Source organism: Apteryx rowi, unplaced genomic scaffold (assembly GCF_003343035.1).
Source record: "Apteryx rowi isolate R43461 unplaced genomic scaffold, aptRow1 scaffold_566, whole genome shotgun sequence".
Classification (NCBI taxonomy): domain Eukaryota; kingdom Metazoa; phylum Chordata; class Aves; order Apterygiformes; family Apterygidae; genus Apteryx; species Apteryx rowi.
In genome coordinates, this window is record NW_020450834.1 from 212,413 (window position 1) to 229,114 (window position 16,702).

At 62.4% G+C, this 16,702-nt stretch overlaps 1 protein-coding gene across 1 annotated transcript; it reads left to right on the forward strand.

Annotated features, from left to right (window-relative positions):
• The first annotated feature begins 332 nt into the window (after positions 1-332).
• B4GALNT4 (beta-1,4-N-acetyl-galactosaminyltransferase 4) lies at positions 333-16,671 on the forward strand. The gene is made up of 20 exons (XM_026082073.1): positions 333-399; positions 671-783; positions 4,612-4,722; positions 5,609-5,704; positions 6,049-6,139; positions 6,497-6,597; positions 7,014-7,081; positions 7,377-7,455; positions 9,180-9,246; positions 10,614-10,757; positions 11,097-11,206; positions 11,602-11,702; positions 12,152-12,234; positions 12,974-14,282; positions 14,461-14,768; positions 14,887-15,040; positions 15,438-15,510; positions 15,625-15,778; positions 16,002-16,128; positions 16,440-16,671. Exons 1-20 carry the CDS (start codon positions 333-335, stop codon positions 16,552-16,554), a joined length of 3,471 nt encoding a protein of 1,156 aa, XP_025937858.1. The 3' UTR covers positions 16,555-16,671.
• Positions 16,672-16,702: the final 31 nt, after the last annotated feature.

Below are 16,702 nucleotides of genomic sequence, written 5' to 3' on the forward strand. Positions count from 1 at the left end.
GGCAGCCTCCCCTCCTCGCTCTGACGATCCCCGGCGGCGCTGCCGGCCGCCGGGGAGCTGCGCTTCTCGCCTCCTCCATCCCACGCTGCTTTTCTTTCTCCTCCGGGTTTGCCTAAGCCCGTCTCTTGCGGCGGAGGGAAGGGGTATGCCCTGCTAAGCGGCTAATAAATGTTTCGCATCCATGCCATTATTTTGGGGAGGCAGCTTATTTTTAGTGCCGCGAAGGGAGGGCGTTTTAAAATAAACCCTCCCTTCCCAGCAGCCGAGGGAGATCAGGCTAAGCTGCAGCAGGGTTGGCCGTAGCCTGGGATTAATTATCCCAGTGCACGGTAATGAAGTTGTCTGGGACTCGGTGGCGATATTTTGGCAAGCGGGTGCCCAAAGCCTCATACGAGCCAGGCCCTGGCACGTCTCTCTGCTGCCCCAGCTCGGCCCCGAGGGAGGCGAAGGGGGATTTGCCGGCCTGGAGCTATCCCTAAAAACGCGTGTCTGAGCTCGTGTTGGCGATGGTCGTGCCCCCCTGCGACTGGGAACGGAGGGGGCCGGTGTCCCCTGGGCAGAGCCTGGCGATGGGGCAGGTCGGGAGGGAGCGGCTCTGCGCTCATCCCGCGCGCGGGCGGGTGCTGGGGGCCGGGGTTTGTCCCACTCCTTTCTCTGTTCGCGTCCGCAGATGGCGAGAGGCTGGGAGAGGCGACGGATCCCGGCAGGCGGCCGCCCGCGGCGCCGGCGTCGGCACGGCGGAGGAAGGCCGAGGACTCCAGCGAGAGCCGTGAGGAGGAGCAGGTGATGATCGGAGGGTCGTGGAGTGGTCGAGGTGGGACTCGCGGAGGTCTCTGCTCAATCCCCCCCCGGCTCAACACAGGGCTGACTAGAGCGGGTTGCTCCAAGCCTTGTCCGCCTGCATTTCCATTAGATCTGAGGAAGGAGAGCGCACAACCTCTTGGTTCGGGGTTTGCCACCCGTCGGATAGCTGTAGAGAGCGGTAGGATCCTGCTTTGCTGAACAAACCCGGCCTCTCCTGTGTCCTGTGCTCCAGTCTCTGACCATCTCGGTAGCCTCCACCTGACTCGTTCCGATTTGCCGGGTCTTTCTTGAGCTGGAGAGCCCTGTGCCGGACCCAGTATCCCTGATTTGGTCTCACCAGAGCCACACGGAGGGCAATAACCCCTTGCCTTGCCTTGCCTTCATGGCAGGCATACATCCTGATGATGCAGCCCAGGAGGAGGTTGGCATCCTCGCCACGAGGGCACCCCGCTGCCTCCTGCTCAGCCTGTCACCAGGCCCCTGGGTCCTTGTCAGCAAGGCCACTCTCCGGCCCGCCGGCTGCAGCGGGTGCTGCTGCAGGGGGTTAGTCCGTCGCTGGCACCGGGCTGCCGCCGGCCCTCTCGGAGCCGGGAACAGGCTTGGCTGCCCCGGCTGATAGGCGACTGCAGCCGCTGTGGGCCTATGGGTGCCTTGGCCAGGATCTCGAGTCCTCCATACGTTTCGCTTCGAGTGCCTGCTCTCATCCTTCCCAAAGAGGTGCTGGGGCCAAGCAGGGCAGAGKCAGCCTGCTCCTGGTCACAGCACAGCAGGGCAGGAGCAGGATGAGGCCGTGCAGCTGCCTGATCCCTCTTTTGGCTGTTTCTCTGTCTCCCTCTTGCTGCGGGGGATCCCCCTGCGCTTCTCGTCCCTGGATGATTTCCTTTGCATGCTGCTTTTTTTCATCGCTGCTATTACTCAGCCTCCCTCCTGCTTTCCTCTACCCCCTCGCCTGCGTCGTCCCCGGGCGGGCAGCCCTGCGGTCCCTCTGGCAGGCAGCCCGAGCCCCGTGCGGGGCGTGATGCTCCCTGGAGAGGGGCGAGTGAGTCGGACTGGTCTAAAACCGGGGGGTTTTGAGAGAGGGAGGAGAGGAGCTGCTGGTCGCTCCGTCGGTGCAGGAGCAGGGCTGGCAGGTGGGACGCTCGGAGAGGGACTGCTGCCAGCTCCTTTTCTCTGCTCCAATTTCTCCCTGCCCCTCACAAGGGGCTGGTACGGAGGAGGAAAAGGAGGACATCGATCATGCACCCTGGTCCCGAGCTCCCTCTTCCTGCCAGCACAGCCCTGCCGGAGGCGAGACCACCATCCCGTTTCCTGGCAGCTGCTGTCCAGGCTGTGGTACTTGATCCATCCAGGAGCCTGGAGGAAGCACGGGTGAGTGCGTTGTGTCTGGAGAGAGGGGAAATCATCGAATCCCCACGGCCTCTCGCGCTGCGTCTGGAGGACTCTCGGTGCCCATCTTTTCATGCCTCGCACTGCAGAGGCCCTGCCCAGCGACTGCGGCACCTCCTAGAGATCTACAGCATCGCTAGGTCTTTGCTTAAAAGCCCCATCTGTCCCCACCTTCAGCAAATCACTGCCCAAGGGACAGCGACCTGTCCGTGTCCCTCGCCGCGGAGGAACAGCGAGGCTTCTCTCTCCCACAGTCCCAGCGGGAGAGCCGCGTTTCCGGAGCACGGACCTGCACCGGGAGCTGGCTTCAGGCTCGGCAGCAATCAGGCGGCGAGAAATAAGGACGTGGAAGAGGCTGACTGCATCTGGCCTGCTGGCAGGGGGCAATCGAGAGCCTGCGCTGGGCGTGGAGGAGAAGAGGACTCCTGCTCGGATCTCCTTGTCCTCGAAAAGGCTCTGCGCAAAGGAGGAGAACGAGGACGTCAGTCACGCGGCCCGGCGCGGCTGCAAAGCAGCTGCTTTTCCGCAGCTCCCGAGCGAGCTCCCCGCTCCTGCCAGCGCCGCTCCGGCGTGGGCGAGACGACCAGCTCGCTCCTGGCGCTGAGGCTGCCCTTGTCCCTGCAGCGCGTTGCCGTCCGGGTGGGCCTTTCCCAGCATCCGCTCTTCCCAGGTCGTGGTCCTGGGAGCGCGTGATCCATCCAGGACCCCCAAAAAGGCCTGAGCGTGTTTTTGCGTCCGTGCTGGAAGAAGCCGGAGGAGGGAGTCGGAAAGGGCATGCCCACCGTGCCATCCGCACTTGGAGGACCCGGACGCTGGTGCCATATCTCAAGGCTGCTCTGTAATTACAGCTTGGCTTTTCCAGGTCGGAGAAGGAATCCTTCCTTCGAGCGATCGCAGCGCAATTACGCCACCTCCCTAATAATGTCTTCCAAGGGCATCGTTCCCCTCCTCCGGGACTTTAATGAGTTGGATTAGGCAGAGTTTCCTAATTATTTCCCTAGTGCCGTGTATCCTAACGGGCCTCGCTTTCTCGACACTGCTTTTCTCCTTCCTTGACAAAGTGACCGCGGTGGGGAGAAGGGGCTTGTGCCGCGTGGCTTGTGGTGTCCAGCTCGGCAAGGCGGCCGAAGGTGAACGCTCGCCTAGTCCCGCTAAATTACGAGCCGCGAGCAATCGGATTAACCTAATCCCCTTACAGGGAAGAGGGGGAGCGGAGAGGCGTCCTGCTTCCTCAGCCTGCGTCCGCTGAGCAGCTTAACCTGACAGCGGCGGGGATGTGCCTTGCTCTAAGTCACCGCTTTTTCCAATTTCTCTGCTCTCCCGTCCCCTTACAGCTCTGGGAACAAGGAGTCTCGTAACTGAAGGTTTTGAAGCCTGGTTTGGTGTCATCTGGGTGTCTCCCTSTCCTCCCCTTTTTCCTCCCCGCCGCCGGGTAGAGTCTCTGGTGTGTGATAGCCGGGTTGAGTTCGCGTCGCGGCTCTTCACTAATTTGGATTTCTCTTGCCTTGTCTGAGCAGGCTGTCACCAGAAAACTTGTAGGGATTGGATGTTTTTGAGATACTTGTCCATCAGTCAGTTCCAGACAAAACCCCTCGGCAAGTGCACGAGTCGGTGACAGGCGGCCGTAAGAGACTGCGTTATCGCCCGGAGCTTCCGTTCTTTGGGAAACGGAGCCCAAAATATTTCGTTTTCTGAAGTCTATGGAAAAAGACRACCATTGCAGATGAACAGAAAGTGTTCTGTTCTGGAGAAGGAGCACTTTTCAGCAGAGGAAGGGAAACAAGTTTGGCTGGAACATTTTGAAACTCTACTCCCCGGGACGTCTTGCCAATATTTTTCTGCCTCCTCCTGCCTCGTGCCAGGGTGCCCTGTTTTTCCTCGCAGGTAGCGCTGTGAGCTTTTGCCTTGCTTCAGAAACGCCTTTCCACCTCCCCTAGCAGGGCTGGCGCGAGAGACGTAYGGCACCTTGCACGGTGGGACCCTCCTATGGGCCCTGGGAGACGCTGTCGGGCTCTGGGAGAGCTTGGAGGACACGAGGAGATCGCTGCCAAGGGCAGCGTGTGCTGGTGGGTCTTGTGCCAGCTGCAGTGGCATTCCCAAAGAGATGTTTAGATCGAGAGAAGCCTCCTGCAAGCCCCTCTGCTTGGCAGATCGCTTCCCCGCAAGGCTCCGGTTCCCTCCTTGGATTCATCTCAGGGCAGGATTTCTCCTCCAGGCTGCCAAGCCATGGAAATGCCACCTGCGGCGGCAGGGAAACCTCTGGGCAGAGCAGGCAAACAGCTCCCCGGCCCCRTGGGTTAAAGCGGAGCAGTGGCCTTCGCTCACCATCTGGAGAAGGGAATGGGTTGCRCCACGTGCCGGTCCCGGGTGCGCTGGCCCCCGTCTCCCTGTTTCTCATCTCCCTTTCCGCTTCCTCGGCAGAGCGACGGGCAGGACTCGGACGGCTGGTTTTCCAGAGGCCGACGGTCTGACCGAGCCACCAGGCRTCCCAAACTCAACCTGACCAAGCAGGCGTTGCCCTGGAACGAGCAGGTGAGCCGGGGAGGGGGCCGTCGGCGTGGGGAGCAGTGGGAACGGGGAGCAGCGAGGGGTTGGAGGTGGTGATGATGGTCCTGGAAGGAAGGCAGGCTGGTTGCGGGGTCTGCCGATCCCTTGAGCTCCTCTGGGCCATCCTGGCACCGTGCTGTTGGTGGGGCTGAGCCCAGGCGGGCGAGAGGGACGTGGGAGCACCCCGTGGGCCCCCCGAGCCAGCCGCCGGGGCTGGCTGCGCCAGCTGGTCGCGAGCAGGGAGAGACATCAATAACGCGGCCATGCGTTGACGGGAGCGGGGGACCTTCGCTCAGCCGTGTCAGCCCTCCTCGGGCAGCCCGTAAATTAGGCAGCTGGGCTGCTCGCCAAGGGTGGCCCGCGATGGCGGAGACCTGCCTTGCAGTCCTCTGGGGCTGAGCGGGCGTCCGCGGGAGAGCTGGCGGTGGGGGGAGAGGGGCTGGCAGCGGGGAGGACATCTACTTCAGGGACAGGGGGGCTTTTCCGTTTCAGCCTTTCTCCCACCCGAAAGCCAGGGCTGGTTTTGTATCCAACAAGCTTTGGAGTTAAACCTCTGTGTTGGAAGCCGAGCTGTGTTTTGCATCTGCCRCCTCCCGGGTTTCCCATCCGAAACGTGGGGCGGGAGCTAAGAGCTGGTGTTCCTCGCCGTATCCCTTTTCCCAATCTCCTCCTGGCTTAAAACGTTGCTTGGGTAGCTGCCAGGCTGCAGCGCCTGAGCCGGCCAGGAGGTCCCGGCAAACCCACTGCCGTCAGACCCCCGTAGGGCTTTTGCTCGCGTGTTTTGGCCTGCCCTGAAGCTGTCTTTGGGAGCCGAGGAGGGACGAGAGGAGGGCCCACCTCCATCCCTCGCTGCCGTGCTCTCGTCCTGCAGTACAAAGGCAAGGCGAACCTGCACGTCTTTGAAGATTGGTGCGGAGGGGCAGTGAGGCACCTGAGGAAGAACCTCCATTTTCCGCTCTTTCCCCACGTGAGTCCAGCACCCCGTGGCGGTGGGTTGGAGGGASGGCCTGCTCATCCCTTCTCCTCCCTGGGAGCTGCTTGATCTCTCCTGGCTTGGTGCCTACTCGAGACCTTTGCCTGCGGGCTTTCGGATTCGTTTCGGGACAGGTGATTCCCTTTGGAGCCATCCAGGCTCCCGAGCGGGGCAGGAGGGGAGCGGTGGGTGGTGATGGGACCCCCCACATCCCCCCTGGCTCCAGGGGCACAGGACCGCAGGAAGATGAGATGGAGGTGGGCTGGGTGATGTTGCTGCCAGGCCTGAGCCTGGGTGGGAACCGTTCCTGCTTTCACACCCCATCCTCGCCTCCCCAGACCCGCACCACGGTGAGAAAGCTGGCCGTGTCGCCCAAGTGGAAGAACTACGGGCTGCGGATTTTTGGCTACATCCACCCCTTCAAGGATGGTGAGTGACTGAGCTCTGCCTCGTCAGAGGCTGCCTCCTTCCCCCTTCTGGGGCCATGCAAGGGCAAAAAGGGTGTTGGAGAAGTAGAGAGCCCCTTGCAGTACCTAGTACTCTGGCTCCCGGGTGGGAAAGTCATCCTGGAGCAAAGATCCTTTTCCTTGGATGCTTTGAATAGAGAAGAAGCCCCAGCCCTATCCAGGACAGAGCCCAGGCTTGGGGCAACCTGTTGCCTCTGTCCACCCATCCCCACCRTTTCCCCAGGTCACAAGGAGACACCGTCCCCTTCAGACACCCACCCCAGGCCAACAGGGTTGCTTTATTCCGGCATGGTGACGTTCTCCTTTGCTCTCTCCCCAGGGGACTTCCAGTTTTCTGTGGCATCCGATGACAATTCGGAGTTCTGGCTCAGCTCTGACGAGAGTCCGTCCAACTCCCGGCTGGCTGCGTTTGTGGGCAAGGTAGGCGCCTTCGCTCCTTGGTTCTTCTGTCTCAGTCCCTCTGCTGCAGCACCTCTGAGTGTGCAGGGATCTTGTGTGACTTTCCCAGAGGCAGCTCTCCTGCTTCTTTGCCCCCCCTGGGAAATGTCAGGCCATCTCAGCATCTCCAGGCCTCCACCTCTGCCCCCGGCGAGACTCTGTTTGGGTTGTGACAGCCGTCTCCTCCTTGATCGTGTCCTAATTGTAGCTACTGAAGACCAGCATGTGCCCCAGGATAGGAGTTTTAATATTGCCTCATGGATTTTCTCGGCATCAGCTCCCGGAGTTAGAAATCCAGTGATCTGTATTCACACCTGTGCATTTTTGGGATCTGGCTGTTCTTGGCCTGTGACCCCCCCCCCCGACGCGCATTCACACGCTCGTTCTTCCTTCCCCAGCTGGGCACCGAGTGGACAGCCCCGGGAGAGTTTACCAAGTTCAGCTCCCAAGTCTCCAAGCCTCTACAGTAAGTGCGTTCCCGCTGCCGGCCCCCYGGGCCAACGCCGGCCCTTCTGGGGCTGCCAGCACCCCACCCCTGCTCCATCTCCCTCCTGCTTTTGCGCACCTATATCCTTTCTTTCTCACTCGCAATCTCCCTTTCTCCCTGCCCCGGGAAGTGTTAGCCACGCGTGGGCAAGGCAGAGACAGCTTCCAGAGGCGGCTCCTCCGGTGCCGAGGGCCTGCAGGCTCCCCGTCGCCCCAGCTGCAGTAGCAGTCGGTTCAGCGCTATTTTCTAACCGGCCTCTTCCCTTCTTTTGCAGCCTCATGTCCTCCAGACGCTACTACTTTGAGCTGCTCCACAAACAAGACGACCGAGGTTCGGACCACGTGGAAGTTGGCGTGAGTAAATGCCCAGCAGGCTCCTTTCAGGCTGATTTCGTCACGCTTTCTGAGGCAAGGCCAGGGCCTTTCCTGATGTGCGTTAAAATGCTTTATCCTGGAGCACAGCCAGCAGCCCAGTCTGCAGAGGGGACGAGCCAGCGTTGCTCAGATGGAGGCTCTTCTCTCCCTGGGCTCCCTCAGCAAAGGGGCCGTTCCTGCCCAGGATACCTGGCACGGGCTGCTTTGCTCCCTGCTCCTCTGATCCTTCCATGCCGATGGCCTTCCAGGAGCTGAAGTCCCTGTCATGCCTCCTTTGTGCTCCTGCCTTGCCGATGCACCTCCCGTAACGGATGCTAATGGAGCGTCCGCTGGAGGGGTCCCGCTCTGGGCTTCGGCGGTGGATCAGACACCAGGCTCTGCTGGGTCAGTCCCATCCCCTCTCTCTCCCCCTTGCTGGCTGCGCACCTCCACAGAAGAGAGGAGGGCTGGCAGAGGAGGACAGGTCCCCCGCAGGCTCCTTCACAGCTTCTCGGAGGAGCCCGGAGCAGTAGGGCAGACGCAGAGGTCCCAGCCAGGACACTGTCCGTGTGTGTCACCCCCTGAGCTGTCATCCCACCTCCTTCTTGCCCGCTTGTGTTGCGGATTCAGCACTGAGAGAGATGGATGAGAAGCAGAGTGGCTCCTTTTTTTTCTTTTTCCACCTTTGAAATATCAGGAATGTCAAATCCGAACTTGCCTGTCTTGGCTGCACAACCCTGGCAAGGCCTGGAGCGTATGTCTTGGGAGCTCAGGCTTTCTTCGGGAGGGGACGATGTTGGCTCTTTAGCAAAGGCTTCCTTTCTCCCAAGCAGTCATTAATCACTGGAGTCAAACTTGCGCCAGCAAAGCATCGGAGAGGCAGACGACACCCCTTCCTCGCCTCTCTCCTCCCCATYGCTCGACTTCGCCCTCCAAGGGCTCCATCTTGGAGCATCCAGCGCAGATTAAGATCTGAATTTCTAATGTGAAAAACAAACAGATGGGGGAGACGTTTTTTTGCTGGAGGGAGGGAAGCCTTTCAGATGCTCTTAAAGAGAGAAACAAAAAACGAAGGGCCCTAATGCATCTTTCCCTGTGGGTGTTTAAGGGCTTGTCTGGACAAAGGCTCGCATCCATCTCCAGGCATGCTTTTAAAACGTCTGGAGTCAAATCAGCGCAGACAGCTATGCAGACCCCCTTAAATCAATGCCAGCTTGTTTATGCAGCGGCCGAAGAGAGACGCGGGAAGAAGGTGCCCTAGGGTTTAGCGCAAGACAGGCTTTGGATGGGGTTCCTGGTGGTGCTGAGATGTCCTCCTTGTCAGGAAAAGACCCCCAGCTTTCCACCTCTTCRGACCATGGCTTCTCCAGCACGGAGGGTGAAATATTAGCCCTTAAAAAGAGGCTCCTTTCAGCCCCTCTGCTAAACGCAAAGCAGCCAGGAAGGGCTCCTTCTCCCCCACCTCCCTTCTCCAACTGCGACGGGAACGAGCCCGTGTGCTAATCCCGAATCGCTCTGCATTATGGCAAGAGATAGGCCTGGATCTGTGCTGGGGTCGGATCAGCCCTTTCATTCCTGCGGGGTCAGGGCTGCGGAAAGTGCAGGGCCTGGGGGTAAATTACTGGGAGCTGAGGATGGAGGAGGACCTGGCCTAGGGTGCCTGGGGCTGGACAACTGGATCCTGAACCCCCGGCACTGATTTTCTCTCTCTCCCTCTCTTCTAGTGGCGAGTTTTCCTCCCCAGCTTGAAGTTTGAAGTGATCGACTCCTCCTACATTTCTCTTTACACAGGTAAGAGCCCCTGGTCTGCCTCGGCTTGCTGCGCGATGGAGGCGCGTGCGCACACCTTCGCGTGCGGCTGTGGCAGGCCAGCCACCGCGCTTTGCTCTCAGAGGCTCCGTACGCATCAGTGCAGCCGGGCAGCTCGCGGGGCAGAGACAGCACCAGAGCCTAGGGTGGAAACCAAATCCCTGGGGGAAAAATGGGCCGATCTCAGCATCTGGAACCGTCAGGAATGAGGCAGGAGGCTGCAGTGGGTAGGGGTGATGCTGGCGGTGCGCTGTGGCCTTCCCGGGACTGGGACGCGGAGGCGACGCATGGAAACGCAGCTCCCTCAGCCGCTCCAGCCTCCTCCCTGCTAATGAGACTATGGAGTTGCTCCTCAGCGAGCTCCTCGGCTCCTTGCCCCGGCCCTGAGTTATGAGGAGCTGTCGTGTAAGTGGGGATGGATGGTGTGGGATTTAATTAAATCTATCGATCTTCTGCTTCGTGCCCCTTTCCTGGCCTGGCAGCAAGAAACCGTTTGATAGATGGGTGCTGCCCTGGTGCTCAATACGCTTGAGGGCTGGTCATTAAACGTGCCCTGGAAGGTGTCGATAAGGCAGCAGGGGACATGCAACATGCAGGGATCAATGGGCAGAAGAGGGATGGAGGCTGGTGTGGAGGAGACTGAGGTATTGATGCAGGTGACTGAGAGATGGATGAGGCACAGATATATTTCCCCCTGACTGCTATCCATCAGCGCTGGCTCTCTCCTGCTTCCCAGTTCCTTCGGATGCCAGCAGTGTCCTGGGAAGAAGCGAAGTCACCCATGGGGAGTCTGTCCCCAGGGCATGGGGGATGATCGCCTCTGAGCTGGGTGTCCCCCATCTCCCCGTGCTCCAGCACCCAGGATTTCCCTGCCACCGTTGCGCACAAGCATTTCGGGCTCGGGAAGGGGTCCTGCTCCCATCAGGACCTGCTTGTTTCCTCACAGACCTGCACCAYGCAGGGCTGTGAAACCTTCCCGGAAAGGGAGCAGGTGCCGCTGGGTGCTTGGGGCAGGCAGCACCTGGGAGCTGGGCGTGAGAGCCACGAAACGGGCCGGGACTGTCCCTTCCCCATCTTGCAGGTTTGAAGAGGTTTGGAAGTGCTGTCTTGGAGGATGCTCCCGGTTTCCCAGGGCAGCCGGGACGCCTTGCCTGGGCTGGCTCACCTCGGGGCTCGGATGCAGCCGGCGAAAGCCCCGGCTCCAGGCTGAGCCTCGGCATGCCTCAGGCGATGGGGGCACAGCAGGACGGGAGGGCTCGTGCCATCGGATGGGCACGGAGGCAGGCGAAGGCGATAGCGCTCTGAGGCGGGAGCCCCGTGGGTTCAGCGCCCGCACTCTCCTCCCGCAGACGAATCGTCCCTGAAGATGAACCACGTGGAGCACATCCCGCAGTCCCTGGCCAGCCACAGCGGCAGCTACCTCTGGGAGGCGCAGCAAGACGAGCACGGGGCCGACATGCTGAAGCCTGACCCCAGGGACACTTTCTTCCTCAGTAAGTGGGGCTGGAGCGTCCTCAGGCTGAGACCGGGCCCTTGCACTACTCCATGGCTCGCTGGGGGAGGAAAAAGGCAGGACCTGGCTGATACAGCGTCCCTCCCACCCTCTGTCCATCACCAGGGTGAAGAAGTTGTGCTGGCGTGGCCTGCAGTAGGGGGACAGCTGAGGGATGCTGGGGACAAGCGTCTCTCTGGGTTGGCCGCAGGGGGACACTTTGGGATGGTTTGAGCTATAAAATCTAACGCGAGTGGGGCTATTGGGGGGGTAAGAGCACGGGCTGGGCTGGAGGGCGGCGCGCAGGGTTGGGGCTGAGCCGCGGCTGCCCTCTCCTTAGCCCCGGCGATAGAGGCGTCCCGAGTGGAGAACGTGCTGGTGCCCTGTGCCTACAGCCCCACCTACGTGGTGAAGGACTTCCCCATCGCCCGCTACCAGGGCCTGCAATTTGTAAGTGTCTCCCCGCGACGGCCGGGAGGGAAGCGGGGGCGCGCTCCCCCTGCGACGCGTCTCGCCCYGCCGCTACCGCCCTGTGCCTGCCGTTTCCCTGGGGCTCTGCTCCCCGGATTTGGCAGAGGCGTTAACACCCGGGGGAAGATGTCCCTCGCTGGAGGGTCGGGCTGAATTTTCCCCCTCTTGACCCAAACGGGTGCGGGTCAAAAGCCCCCTTGGCAGTCTCCAAAACTGGGATGGACCCAGCTGGCGTTGGGCAGAGGGACCGGGGGACCTCGCTGTTGGGGGGACTGTACTGGTGGCCTCRGCGCTCCTCTTCCTCGGAGCGAGCCCGGCCGCTCAGCGCCGCGCCTCTGTGCTCGGGTGACCCGCGTTGTCCTCGCTCCCCCCAGGTCTACCTCTCGTTCGTGTACCCCAACGACTTCACTCGCCTCACTCACATGGAGACGGAGAACAAGTGCTTCTACCGGGAGTCTCCCCTCTACCTGGAGAAGTAAGCGCCGGGGGGGCCGGTGTTTGGCGGTGGTACGTGGAGGGGGGGAGGCCAGCCCTTGGCGAAGGGCTGCCGTCAGCAGGCCRCTCCAAGCCCTTCGCTCTGAGCACCCCAGAAAATCAGCTCGGAGGGGATGTGTCCTCGGCCTGGTGGCCCCAAACCCCGTCCCCCRGTGAAGGGACACCTCCGGGCTGGCTCGTGCTCAGGGTTTGGGGCAGGCAGCAGCTCGAGGGCTGGCAGCGCTCTTGGGCTGGGTTCCCAGCACATCAAAGCTGGCAGAGCCGAGCTGGGCCGGGCCTCAGCGCCTGCGCTGGGTGTTCCCCGGGCCGTACGCGCTYGCAACCTTGAGCGTGTCCGTGTGCATGGCAACGCGCACCCGTGCATTTGCAGGTACACCCCTCCCTTCCTCCCTTATCGCTGGGAACTTATCTCTCGCTTCTGTCACCCAGGTTCGGGTTTTATAAGTACATGAAGATGGATGAAGAGGAGGAGGATCCACGCCAGCGAGCGTTTCTCTTCCTCAACCCAGACAGTGAGTCATGCCTGCTTGCTGGCAGCTTTCGGGCATCTCTCAGCAGCTTGGCAGGGGGCGGAGGTCCCGGCGTCCTCACCCACCAGCCCATCTGCTCAGAGATACGGCGCGTGAGGACGTGCCGAGGCTGGAGGGGAGGCCGAGGGCTCTGCCTCGGGGACGGCAGGGCTGCGCAGAGCAGCTTGCCTCCAAGCAGACCCGCAGGCTCAGGGACGGCTCGGCGGTCGCGCTCACCGCTTGGCCCAGCCACCCAGCGCTGCAGGATACTGTTATCAGCAGACTTGCCGGGCTGCAACGTCGGCCTCGGTCTCTCCGAGCGGTGGCAGGAGGATACGATGACCTGGGGCAGAGCTCAGAGATGTCCGTGCAGACGGGGCACTCGTGGAGACCAGCAGCAGCTGGGGAATTCAGAGCCTGCCTCTGCTGTTGGTTTGCAGCTTGGCGAGGCCATCTCCCAGGCCAGCTAGATTTGTTCCCGGATGAAATAGGAGTAATGCCAAGGTGTAGCCAAGGTTGGAAAGGCTTAACGGAGCCTCCACCAGTCATCCCAGCAACTGATGAGCTGCAGGCAGCTCCTGCCAGCTTTGAGTCTCCGTCACCCAGGGGCAGCTTGCAGGTTAATCTCCCTGGGGGTGCACAGGCAGACATTGCCCGCTTGTCCTGGGCGAGCGCGCTGCAGAGATGTCTGTGCTGAACAGCCAGGACCCCTGGGGCGTCCATCTCTGGCTTTGCTTCCTAGATTTCCTGGAGGAAGAAGAGGAGGAGGAGGAAGGAGYGGACAGCCCTGAGCCCACAGACCCACCACCCGCAACTAAGGAGAGGAGCCTCGGGCTGGTACCTGGAGCCAAAAAGAAACAGATCCTGCYGGCCGCTGGGGATTACGGAGACGACCCGGACTACTACAGCTTTCGGCGCAAGCAGGGCCGGGCCCGGAACAAGGCGAGCCCCGCTGCGCGGCTGGGAAGGTGGAGCGTGCCCCGCCAGGCCAGCGCCAGCGCCAGCGCCAGCGCCAGCCCCGCGGCGGCCACCCCCGCGGGCCTCGGCGGCTACGAGGATACGGGCCCCGCGCAGGAGCAGCTCCCCGGGCGGATGCTCAGGTGGTTGCCCCAGGAGCCCGGCGAGGGCGACGAGGATGAGCTGGGGCTCTTGTCATCCTCGAAGCGTGCTGGTGCCCTGGGCCTCCAGCCCCACCTCTCTGTTCCCATCTTTGGTGGCAGAGCCAAAGCGCCAGCCCCCAGCAAGCCGGCAGCACCCAAACAGGACAGAAAGCCCAGGAAACCCCAGGAGAAGGTGTACGTGACCAGGCTGCAGCCAGGGAAGCGCAAGGTCCTGCCTCAGGAACCGGCCTTCCCCGGCATCTTCCTTTATCCAAAACCCCTGAAGAAAGTGCATCTTCGCTCCAGGACCCCTCAGAGGCGTCCTGTCCCCTCCAGCAAGCTCCGCACCATCCCTGGCCACCGGGTCCCCTGGCTCCTGAGCAACATCTCCAAGGAGAGGGGTGCTGCCAAGCGGAAGAGCACCAGGCTGGGGGGCAGACGGTGGGAGCGGCTGTACAAGCGGGAAGAGCCGAGGGGCGAGCGATGGGCACTGCCCAGCCTCCTCRCCCCGGGAGCCGACGGGCTCTTCAGCAGGGAGACCCATGAGGACACTACAACCAGCCCGGGCAGGACGGCGGCCACCACCGATTACAACTCCTCCGAGGCAGCCCTGTTGGATGGGACACGGGTGACATCCTTTCTGAAGATGTCGGAAATGACGGCRTCTCAGCAGGAGGGAGGAGAGGGCCCAGGAAAGGGCCAGGAGGAAGAGGAGGAGGAGGAAGAGGTGTCAGACTACAGCTACGAGAACGGGGAGCTGCAGCAGAGCTGGCTGGAGGACTCCATCAACTGGCAGAGGACGTTCAGTGTCAGCTCAGTGGACTTCGAGCTCCTGCGCTCCGACTGGAACGACCTGCGCTGCAACGTGTCCGGCAACCTGCAGCTGAGTGAGAGCGAGGTCGTCGACGTGGTGGCGCAGTACATGGAGAAGCTCAACGAGAAGAACGGCGGGTAGGAAGGAAGCGGGTGGGAGGTGGGGGGATGTGTTTTCACCTCGTTCGGCTCCTTGGGGCTGGGGGAATGGGATGGTGGGTTCAGACCAACCCCCTGGGTGAGGGGAGCAAGACCACGTTGTGGGGCCATGTGAGGAAGGAGAACCCATGGTGATGGTGGCTCCCTTTCCCCACAGCATCTACACCCTCCTGCGGATCGTCAACGTGGAGAAACGCCGGGACACGGCCCGGGGGAACCGCTACCTGCTGGAGCTGGAGCTGGCAGAGCGGGGCCAGCGGACGGTGCGGCTCTCCGAGTACGTCTACGTCCTCTTGCACCAGGGCAAGCAGGACGACAGCACCGAGGCCAACCCCGAGGGGCCGGCCCCAGCCGCCACCGAGCCCCAGCCGAGCACGTGGAGCGTCCTCTACGGGAAGCCCGTCCTGTGCCGGCCCCTGCGTCTCAGCTGGAAGCAGGACGTCATGGTGCACTTTGTGGTCCCCGGTATGCGAGAGCGGGATGCGGGGAGGGGGTGCTGGTTGGGCTGGGGAAGGGGGGAGCTCTCGGCCCCCGCCGGCAGCGAGGCTGAGCCCTGAGAGGCGTTTGTGGCTGTGTCCGGCAGTGAAGAACCAGGCGCGCTGGGTCCAGCAGTTCATCTCGGACATGGCCGGCCTCTACTGGGCTACGAAGGACGCCAACTTCAACGTCATCCTCGTGGACTTCGACAGCGACGACATGGATGTAGAGAAAGCCCTGCAGGAGGCCCARCTGCCCCGGTAACGCACCCCGGGGAGCTCCCCAAAATCTCCTGGCCCTCCCGGCTGCCCGAGGGGACGTGGCGGGGGGCTGCAYGGCTCCTTGCAGGCACCACAGGTCATCTCAGGGCTAACACAACCTGCCCACTGCTTTCCAGGCCCGGCCTTTCTGCCCCGATGCCCCTCTCCTCCTTCTCTTTTCCYGGGGTTTTGACGTGCTTGGCCCCGATGTGGAGGAGCGGGGACAGAGCCAGGATGTGTGCACCTCTTCTGCCTTTGCGGGGGCTGCCCGCGGTGCTGTCAGCCTGGCGTCCGCCCCCCTTCCCGGGCAGATCTCTCCTCGTTCCTGGTCCCTCTCCCTCTCTTGGCCGTGTTGGTGGCCAACGCCAGCGCTAACCACCCTGCGCTTTCTCCCCAGCTACCAGTACCTGCGGCGCACGGGCAACTTCGAGCGCTCGGCTGGGCTGCAGGCCGGCGTGGACACCATTGAGGTGAGACGGGGAGAGGAAACGTCTCTCCTCTTGGTGGAGTTTTGGGTTTTCCCCTTTGCGGTGAGTCGAGCCGCCTTGCGACGCCTCCCGCTCGTGTCTGTCCCCTTCCCTCAGGACGGCCACAGCATCGTGTTCCTGTGCGACCTGCACATCCATTTCCCCCCCAATATCCTGGACAGCATCCGGAAGCACTGCGTGGAGGGGAAGCTGGCCTACGCGCCCATCGTCATGAGGCTGAGCTGCGGCAGCTCCCCGCGCGAGCCCAACGGTAAGTCGTCCCCCGGGCGCTGCCGCCCTGCGAGCCCCGGCAGGAGGAGGCTGTGGGACTGATGACGGGTCCGGGGTGGAAAGCGGTGGTTGGGACGGGGCGTTCCCGTTGGCTGTGGCTTTCCAGGCGAGGCCTCGGCAGCGGCGAGAGCCCGGGGGTGATGGYGCCGCAGCCCCGTGCCCCATCGCTGCCTCGCCACTCTCGCCTCTCCTTTCCCCCCCAGGCTACTGGGAGGTGAACGGCTTCGGCCTCTTCGGCATCTACAAGTCGGACTTCGACCGGGTCGGAGGGATGAACACGGAGGAGTTCCGAGACCGCTGGGGCGGGGAGGACTGGGAGCTCYTGGACAGGTGAGGCTGGGGGAGGGCGCTGGGAGCCCACCGCCTCCCCACCCGCGGGTGCAGCGGGGCAGTCTGGGGCCGGCCCCGACGCAGATTTGCGTGTGCGCCGCGGAGAGCCTTTCCCCGTAGCGTTTCCTAATCTTTGAACACTAGCAAAGCTCTTTCCCGATATGCCGATGGGAACTTGTCGGAGGGCAGACCGGGATTCCCTGGGACATGAGATGGGGGGGGAAAAGTCATTTTAGGAAGCCTCGAAGCTGCACCCGCGTCCCTCCCCTCCTTTCTCTGAGCTCTCCCCRCTCCGTCCCGTCTTGCCGCAGGGTCCTTCAGAGCGGGCTGGAGGTGGAGCGCTTACGTCTCAGGAACTTTTACCATTACTACCACTCCAAACGCGGCATGTGGAACGCCCGCAGCAAGAAAACCCTCAAGGACTAGAGTGAGGAGACAGGAGAGCCTCCGACGGGACGGAGCCAGCGCCTGGGGCCGGCTGCCTCGCGCCCTCGCCGCCCTCCGCGTGCGCCCGTAGCGCCTCTCTCAATGCCGGAGCGAAGGGCGCCCGCCGCCGGGATCTCTCTAAACGAAC